Raw genomic sequence first — 9,430 nt, forward strand, 5'->3', positions numbered from 1 at the left:
CCGTCAAACCCCTGCTCTGCGCCAGGTGCTTCAGAGCCGAGAATAAACACTCAGCTCCTCTCCCTGCCTGTGATGGAGCCCACCATGTTCAGACTCCTTAAATGGGGCATTCTTAGGTCCCTGCAGACCCACCCTGTCACACAAACCCTAGCTCCAAGCTTGAAGGGTACTTGATAGGTAAGCAAAAGGAAGGGGCCAAGGGTTACCACCTCTACCCTGTGTCCCCTGTGAGAGGCTGCGTTGCCTACTCACTCTCTCAGGACTTACCTGAGAGCCGGCAGCTGTTCAAGGGGCCAGCCACAGCAGGTCCAGGGCGTGGGACATCAGAGGGTCCTTCAGCCTCTGACTCAGTAGTTCGGGAGCCCACATCCGAAACGTCACCCTCCTCCCCCTCGGTGCTGTGACGACGAGGTCGGCGTTGCCAGTTCTGGATGGCCTGTCGTCTTAGGCCTGAACTACGAGGGGCCTGGGACCGCTCTGAACCACCGTTGGTAGCCTGGGCCCGTGAACCCAAGCCCCCAGGGCCACTGTCCTCCGAGGGCCCTTCCTCTGGCCGGGGCAGCTCCAGACTGTCACTGTCATAGCAGCCTGAGCTCTGGGATGCAGCTGGCACACGGCTGGAGGCCCTGGGGTAGGTGGGGGAGTGCATACTGAAGGCTGAGGACTACCAGACTGTCCCAACTCCCCACACTATCCTTACCACCAGCTATGGTTAGCTTTCCAAAAGTTCCCTGAGCATGGAAAGCCAGACTGGTGACAACAGGGGGCGTGGGCACAGAAGGAGACAAGCCTCTAATGGGCCAGCAGACTTTCCAGGGTGAGGGTAGGCTGTTTGGGGTGGGCCAAGCCCAAGGCTTACCCTGTGCTGGGAGAGGAGCCATGCCGTGATACGGCGTATGTGCTTGGCACAGCTGAGCCTGCATGATGTTCTCGCTGCAGCCCCCAGAGTGGAAGAGAAAGAAAGGATGGGCAGAGGAGGCCAGAGAAGAAGGCAATTGTGGGAGAGAAAGGAAGATGGAGAGAAGAAAGAAAGGAGAGAGAAGAAAACAGTTGGGAAAGATGGACGAATGGACGGACAGACAGACAGTCCAGACAGGCAGGCTCCCAAATTCCCTCCCAAGCCACCCACCCAGCATCCCAGGGCCCAGCTTGTGACTCCTAGGCTTCTCATCTGAAATGCGGAGAAGGGCTTCTGAAGGCTGAGGCTACAGAAGCTGCTCTGTCACAGCCTCAGAGCCCGCGCTGCTGCCCTGCCGAGAGTGCATCTCCCTCCCACTTTAGACCTGGGGCTGCCTCTATGGTATAGGCAAAGGAGGCAAGCTNGGGTGGTGTGTGGGATGGCTGTGGGGGGGGGGTCACAGGAGCAATGAGAAGCCAGGGCAGGTGCTCACTCACTCACCATTCTGCCGGGGCCTCTCACCCCAGGCCCCGAGGCACTGCCCCCACCTCCTCTGCCCAGGCTGGCACTGGGTGTGCTNCCACAGCTGCTGCTGATGACCTGCAACTGGCGCTCGGCCCTGTCTGCACGCTCCAGGAGCTCCTCGATGAACTGTTGCAGCCGCAGCTTGGCACTGGCCTCCCGAGCTGCCGTCTCCTTCAGGAACTGGTCGATCTGCACCACCTCCCTGGGCCGGGAGCAGTCTCTTACCCCAGGTCCCCGGCCTGACTGCACTCACACCTCCCGTTGGAGGAAAGTGGCCAGTGGGGAGAGAGCTAACACAGTGGCCTAAGCTGTTTGCTCATGATCCCATAGGTCAGGCCCACCACATCCTCCTAACCCCCCTCGCCCCCTCCTCTCCCAACACAAACAGGCAGACACACAAGCCACACAGTCAGTCCAGGACACCTCTGTTAATGCTGTCAGCTTGACAGAATCTAGAATCACATACGATCCAAACCTCTGGACAAATCTGTGAGGAAGTTTCTGGATTGTGCTAACTGAGGTGGGAAGATCCACCCTAAATTTAGGTGGCACTGTTCCACAGGCTGGGGCCCCAGCCTAAACAAAAAGCTGAAAGCAAACTGAACAGCAGCCTCCATCTCTCTGTTTCCTGGCTGACAGGATGTGAACAGCGACCCCACACACCTAAGATCACACCATTCCTACAATGATAGAGTGCTTCCCCAAACCACAAGACAAAGCACACCTTTTCCCCTTCAAATTGCTTCCAAAATACAAATTTTTATTACCCGTGGCTGGAGAGATCACTCAGTCACTTGTTACTCTTGCAGAAGACCTGAGTTTGGGTCCCAGCACCCACATACTGGCTCACAACTGCCTATAACTCCCATTTCAGGGGATCTGACTCCTTCTTCCGACCTCCGTGGGCACCAGAGGTCACATATGCACACATTATACACATTCACAAAAAAAAAAAATAGCAAAGATAAATTTAAAACAAAAACTGTGCTACCACACCATCAGAGGCTGGAGGGCAACAGGAAGGAGAGACCCTTCCACCATGAGACCCAGTGAACAAACTGCCAGCATTTTAAACTATGTCAACTAATTTGTCAGGGCAACAAGCAAAGTCACTAAATATACCNAGTCTTTCCTGACACAGTCACCAGCATGCTCATTCCTTCACACAGTCACCTCCAGACACAAGACCCCTATACACAAAAATCAGACTTTTTCAGTTCCCTGTGGCCTCAATACACTGTCTCCTCACAAAGGAACATGTCCAGCCACATTGAAAGCCTCATAGCAATGAACACATATCCTACAAAGCCCAACATGTTGCTAGGTATGCACTCATACTCAATCTTAGGCACACTCATGCTCTGAAATACACCAAGAACCATGGTGGCTCAGACCGGCCAACCTGCTCAAACACGTGCATGTGCTCTAGAAGCACCAAAATGAAGGAGTCCCATCAACTCATGCGTGAAGAACTCCTATAGCCCCACAAGGTACCACCTCCCAGCATCCGAGGGATACATACAAACACAGCACACTCAGTTACCCAAGTGCTCAGTTATCCCCACCTGCATTCAGCTGTTCTCGCATCCATTCAACACCTATTCCGGCTGCCAAGCAGAGTTTGGGATACAGGGAAAGCTTTACTAAACAACAAAAAAGGAAATCCCGAGGATGGAGCTGTCCCTCGGCCTGTGGTGCTGGGTTGCATAGAAAAAAGCAAACTGAGCAGCCACGGGGAACAAACCAGTATGTAAATGCTCCTCCGTGTTTTGGAAGCAACTTGAAAAGTGGAAAGGTGTGCTTTGTCTCTGTTCCAGTTCCTACCTTGAGTTGCTGCTCTGACTTCTCTTTATGATGGAGTATGAAGTATACACAAAAATAAACCCTTTTCTCTTAAAAAGAAAAAAAAAGGAAATCCCTGCCTGGGCTGAGCTTATGTAACAGTGGGAACAAGCCCAAGGNCTGATCCTATGCAGCTCCTAAGGCTCCCTTTGAGACTAGAGAAACAAAGCGGAAGGCAGGAAAGATAGCTGTAAAGGGACAAAGATAAAGGAAAGCTAACCTGGCAGTAATACCAGCACTCGTGAGGCAGAAGCCTGCGGATCACAAGTTCGAAGGCAGCCTGGGCTACAGAGGGAGGGAGTCTGTGTTAGGGGTGAGGAGGGGGCTGTAGATGGATCAGGAGGATGAGGAACACGAAGTTTGCTGATGACACAGTGGCTGATGGTGGAAGTGGCAACCTGACCCTAGTGGGTAGGTTCAAGAAAGAACTAGAAAGACAAGCAAGGCCTTCAAGAAAGTAAGAGCACAGAGGTAGAAGGTCGAGAGGAAGCAGGTTTATGGTACCTCTTCCATCTTTATGGAAGGGATGCAGTTGTGTCTGCATGCTTTGACGAAGTACAGGGCATGGAGAACTGGGGCATTTCTTTTAGTAGGCTAATGGGAAAGATCTGGTACCAAAACGCAAGCATTGCCTGGCCTGGATATCAAAGGCGAAGAAATACTTTTCAAGAGTGGGCACAAGGTCCCAATATCACATACTCGGAGGTCCCAAGTCACCACCACCACCACAACACTCTTGAACCCACTGACATTACCATCACGGACCTGGCCACATGGAGACACCCCAGGCACGTNTGGGGATAAGTGTGTGACATCCACGAATACCCACCCGCTGGACCTCCAGGGTCTACTCACTGCTGCTTGCGGCTCAGCTCCTGTTCCTTATGCACCAGGTCCTGCTTGAGTGAAGCCAGCAGTTCCACGCTCACGTCCACTTGGCGTGAGAGCTCAGAGGCGCGCTCCTCCAGCTCCTCCTTCTCGCGTCCCAGGCGCGCGCTCTCCTGTCGTGCAGTTTCTAGCTCTGCTGCCTTGCGCTCCAGCTCCGCCTGTAGCCGACCCACCTGGCCCGCGATCTTCTGCTCCACCTCCTCGCTCAGCCGCTCTAGTCTCCGGTCCACCTCCAGCTTCTCCAGGGCGCGGATCTTGAGGCGTGCCAGGCCCTCTTCGTAGGCGACGTCCGCAGGTGATGGCGACGCCGGCGATGCAGAGGAGGGCCCGGAACAAGGACCAGGGCCAGGTCCGGGTGGCGGCGTCGAGCAGGCAGAGGATGCCACGGACTTGCGTGCAAACAGCTCGCCGAGTGGGATTTCGATTTCGCGTAGCGCATANCGCGCAGCGGGCACGAGCCCCGGCTCAGCCAGCTCCTCGCAGGGCAGGCTAGCNGGCACCAGGTCAGCGGGAAAGTGCGCCAGTGGCGCGTGGTGGTGATGATGGTGCAGCAGGTGCGGCCCCGCGGGCGCGGGCCCGGTCGCCTGTTCCTTGCCCTGGAAGGACGTGCTCTCAAAGACCTCGCGCCGGGCCCCGGGGACAGCAAGCAAGGCGGCAGGCTCAGGTGCCAGCGGGAATCCAGAGGCTGCGGCGGCAGCGGCTGCAGCGGCGGCCGCGCCGTCGCAGATGCTGTTGGTCTTGGAGAGGATGTAGAGCGTCTCGTAGGTGTGGCTGTACTCCAGGTGCGCGCGCAGCGACGATAGGCTCCGGAAGCGCTTATGCTCCCCGCAGCGCGGGCAGCGGTACGGTAGGTCCAGCGAGGCCATGGCCCCGCCGCCCTCGGGGCGCGCCGGCTCCACCGCGGCCGCCTCCAGGGTCAGCCAGGCGCGCTCATGGGGGGCCGCGGGTGGGCCCGGCCTGCGAGATCAAGGAGGCTCAGTTCACCAACAGCCAGGGCCCCGGAGGCTAGAAGAAAGAAAGTGAAGCTCAGCAGCCTGCTAGCCCTGCTCCTACTCGCTNCTCCCAGGTCCAGCAACCCTGTGCCCTATTCAGCGGGAAACCAGCGTGCCCAGGATGGAGGAGCCGGAGGAGGCCAATAGCCACTGGCCTTCCAAGTGCTAAGATTACTAGGTCTAGGTGGATGGGTTTGTTTGTTTTTAATATTTGTTTTCGGAGGCTGGAGAAGACTGCTCTGCAGTTAAAAGCACTCGTTGCTCTTGCAAGGAACCTGGGTTTGGTTCCCAGATGCACACAAATGACTCCAAACCATTCTAATTCCCGTTCCAAGGCTCTTGTTTGCTTTTTCAGACCTCCGTGGCACTAGGCAAGCACACAATGAACATTNGTAGACACAGGTGAAACACTCATACACAAAAAGTAAAATAAGTTTTTAAAAATTTAGGGAATGTTTGACTTTAAAAACAAAACTGGTTTGCCAATGGGGCAAGTGCTTGTAATTCCAGCAGCTGGGAGGGGAAGCCAAGAGGATGAGACATTCACGATTGTCCTCAACTACATGCAGAGGTGCAGCTAGCCTGGTCTACATGAGATGCTGCCTTATAGAAACAGGAATGAACTATTGTTGCTACCAAGTTTTCTGTTTGTTTAAGACAGTGTCTGACTCCCTAGACTTGCTAGCCTGGAACTCACAATGTAGCTCAGACTGGCCTCAAACTTTCAGAGGGTCACTTTTCTGAACCTCCCAAGTGCCAAGATTATAGGCATGAGCCACCGAGCCTGGCTTAAAGAAATAATTATAATTGTAAGGATTTCCAACCTAGGAAAAAAAAATGCCCAAGCATTCTTCAACAGCAGAACAGGACCCAGGCGTGGCAACGTATGTCTTTAATCCCAGCACTTAGTAGGCCAAGGCAGGTGAATTGCCAAATGTTACAGAATTAATAAGATCCCAAGGAAGAAAACAGAATGGATCGATTTTGGTCTATTCATAATGTACTGCTACTCTGTAGTGACAAAGGAACCAGTATCCATAACAACAGATGAATCTGTTTAGAATTACTTACAGGAAAGAAGCCAAGCTGAATACACTGCAGGATTTCAGAGCTGGAAGGCAAGACCAGGCACAAGGCGGAGGAAGAGGCTCTTCCCGGGGGCCTCATGGATTGGGAAGGGGCAGGAAGGAACCTTGTGTGCTATTGAAAATGTTCTTGAGCTTGATCAGGGCTGGGTTATGAATGCCTATGTAGACAAAAATCAAGACATGTACATGAACCCTGGGGTATTCTGTGTACCCTAGCTCATGTATGTCATCTAAGCTCATCTAAGAAGGTCCTCAAACAGACACTTAACTTTCATCTTATGAAGATCACATCCATCCCATAGGCTGAACCACTAGAGNTAAGTTGTAGAGACCAAGATACTTGCCCAGCCATGATGCTGTAGATGGCACTGCTCCATGCCACCATTCCAGGCACTGATGTCCTTTCCTCAAACTTGGATAAGTTGGCTTTCAGGGAGCACTCCTGCCCGTCCCCTCAAGGGCCCCATTATCTTTCCTATCACTCCTGGCTGTGAGCCACCCATCCTTCACCTGTGGCTTCTCACCCTTCCTCATCTTGTGACTTCCTTTCTTAACTGCCTGAACTCGGGCTTCATGCTCCCTCTGAGGACAGTGCAGTTGTCATCAAGATCTTTGTCCACTTTATGCATCTGTTGACATCTAGGCTGCCATGATATTGCCCTGGGTGGATGTGGTGGTTTGAATAGGAACGGTCCCCATAGACTCATGGCACTAGAGAATGGCACCATTAGGAGNCACAACCTTGTNGGAGTAGGTGTGGCCTTGGAGGAAGTATGTCACTGTGGAGATGGGTTTTGAGGTCTTACATGCTTAAGCCAAGCCCAGTGTATGGACCAAGAAGTAGAACTCTCGGCTTCATCTCCAGCACATCTGCCAAAAGCTGCTGTGTTTCCCACCACTGATGATAAAGAACCAAACCTCCGAAACTGTAAGCCAACCCTTTAAAAGACTTGCAGTGGTCATGGTGTCAATTCACAGAAATAAAACCCCAAACAGGATGGTGATTTTCCTCTGGTTTTGTGACTTTCTGTGCTTAATTGATTCCAGCCTCTGTGTGGNAGCCCCATGACCTCTCTCTGACTCCCCCCTTCGACTCACACCTTGAAGCTGCTCTCAGCTCCACCCCTCCCTCCTGATGGGTTCTGGACTTCTGCCTTCCTTCTGCCATTTCCTCACGGATATAGAGCCATCCTATGGCCACCCCGNACCTAGCCTCCTTCCTCCTCAGCTCAGCACTCCGCTTGGATCTTGGGGAGTCTGCTTTTTCCCACTTTTCCAACCTGTCCATGTGGACTGGGGCAGATGATCAGCTCCCCCTTTTCCTTACACCGGGTCTGTGTTCCCTGTACTAGGGAAAAACATCTGAGGAATGAGAGACAGATAGATTCCCGTTTCAAACAATAGGCTAGGCCCTGTGGTAGGTAGTGGCTTTTTCTCCCTTTACATTTAGTCCATTTATTTTGTGTAGGGTGGGATGTGGTATCACGCCATGACACATGTGTGGAGGTCAGAGGTCAGTCCCTTCCCCCCACCACATGGGATCCAGGTTGGACCTCAGGTTGTCAGGCTTGGCGGTCCTGTTCTTTACCCGCTAGGCACCTTTACCCCATGGAGCCATCTCCCCCGCCCTGTGATGGTTAGTGTTAACTGTCTCCTTCACTGAATCTAGAAGCATCTGGGAAATGGGCCACTGGGGAACTCTGATTTCAGTTGTCGAGGTGGAAAAAGCTGCCCACTGTGGGTGGCCCTGGACCATGTGCATAGATTAAGATCTGAGNAGTAGCCTGCTTTCAGTGCTATTTCCTGATCCTGCAAAGGCAACCAGCCTCTGCAAGTTCCTGCTGCCTGGGTGGATGGTGCTATGAACTCTGAGCTAAAGTAAACCCCTTCTCCCTTCACTTGCTTCTGTTATGAAGACTATTGTTGACCAAGCTGTTAAAAAATGGCATTCAAGTCAGAACAGCCAGGAGGTGGTGGCACANGCCTTTGATCCCAGCACTGGGAGGCAGAGGTTGGCAGATTGCTCTAAGTTCAAGGCCAGCCTGGTCTACAGAGTGAGTTCCTGGACAGNCAGGGCTACACAGAGAAACCCTGTCTCATCCCCTTCCATGTGCAAGGAAAAAAAAAAAACCCAAAACAAACAAACAAAAAATAAGGAAAGAAATGAAGACAAGGGAGTGTAAACCAGTCCCACTCCCCGCACTCCCTAGTGAAAAGATGGTGGATGCCTGCCTTCCATCCCAGCACTCAGGAAGCAGACAGAGGCAGGCAGATCTCTGTGAGTTGGAGGTCAGCCTGATCTACCTAGTGAGAGCTCCAGGCCAACTGAGCCTACACAGAAAGAAAGACCTTGTTTCAAAATAAAAAAATAAAATTAAAAATAAAAAGTTGGTGAAACCTGTCACAACAGCAAATCAGCCCCTGGAGCTGAGGCCATGTCCCCACAAAGGCTGCCACATTAGCAGAAAATTGTTAGGATGCTGTTAGCTGTTGTGGTCTTTGTTATGGCTGCTTCAGTTAAGTCCATCAAGACCTACTTCAGCCAATCTGAAGGCAGAAGGAGAAGATCACTCGCCTGGAGAGGCCCCTTCTGCCTGGGGCCAGTAATCTAATATGACTGAGAGATAATGAAGAGCCAGTTCTTAGCTTTAAACTAAAGTGAACTCAAGCAAAGAGAGGAGGCAGGAAACTCAGAGGGAGGGCAGTCTGGGGCCTGCCTGCTCTGGACTCCTCTGGCCCTCCTGTGTCCTCTCCATGGAAATGTCCATTATAAGCAGCCTGGGTGAGGGGGAGTTCAGCTTGAGTAAGAAGGGGTCAAGGAGCTGGGAACCTGCATTGCCTCAATGGCAGGGGTCCTGGCAAGAGCCCTCCTCCCAAGCCTGGGCTCTGGCAATGGGCAGCACAGGGGCTCCGTTGCTAAGAGATGACTCCGATTCCCCATCTTGACCACCATCGAGTAATCGATTATAGAATTATAACTTTCGATGAAGTCTCTGGCTTTGGATAAACACTCTGGGGATAAAGAAGGCAAGGTGATGGAAAGCCCTCCTGAAGATGAAGACCAGCACGTTTCTAGAAAAACCTAGAAAATAAAAGTTACTCTTAAGCTTGTGCCTTCTCTATTGCCAAACAGGCTCCCTTCATTCATCTCACAAGGGGCCTCAGAGCACCAAGTGTGGAGGCTGTAGCACTGGCTG

The 9,430-nt window shown here is 52.7% G+C and overlaps 1 protein-coding gene across 2 annotated transcripts in view; it reads right to left on the reverse strand.

Annotated features, from left to right (window-relative positions):
* Positions 1-9,430, reverse strand: part of Fbxo41 (F-box protein 41) — a 34,285-nt gene that overhangs the window by 9,509 nt on the left and 15,346 nt on the right. Inside the window, exons 2-6 of one of the 2 annotated variants that reach the window (XM_021165328.1) lie at positions 6,217-6,391; positions 4,121-5,158; positions 1,400-1,625; positions 860-933; positions 268-626 (exon numbers count right to left, since the gene is read on the reverse strand). In XM_021165328.1, the coding sequence (XP_021020987.1) occupies positions 268-626; positions 860-933; positions 1,400-1,625; positions 4,121-5,019 (1,558 nt within the window). In that variant the 5' untranslated portion in view covers positions 5,020-5,158; positions 6,217-6,391. The remainder of the gene's footprint in view (positions 1-267; positions 627-859; positions 934-1,399; positions 1,626-4,120; positions 5,159-6,216; positions 6,392-9,430) is intronic. The other variant, XM_021165330.1, reaches the window with a different exon arrangement.

This window comes from Mus caroli, chromosome 6 (genome assembly GCF_900094665.2).
Source record: "Mus caroli chromosome 6, CAROLI_EIJ_v1.1, whole genome shotgun sequence".
Classification (NCBI taxonomy): domain Eukaryota; kingdom Metazoa; phylum Chordata; class Mammalia; order Rodentia; family Muridae; genus Mus; species Mus caroli.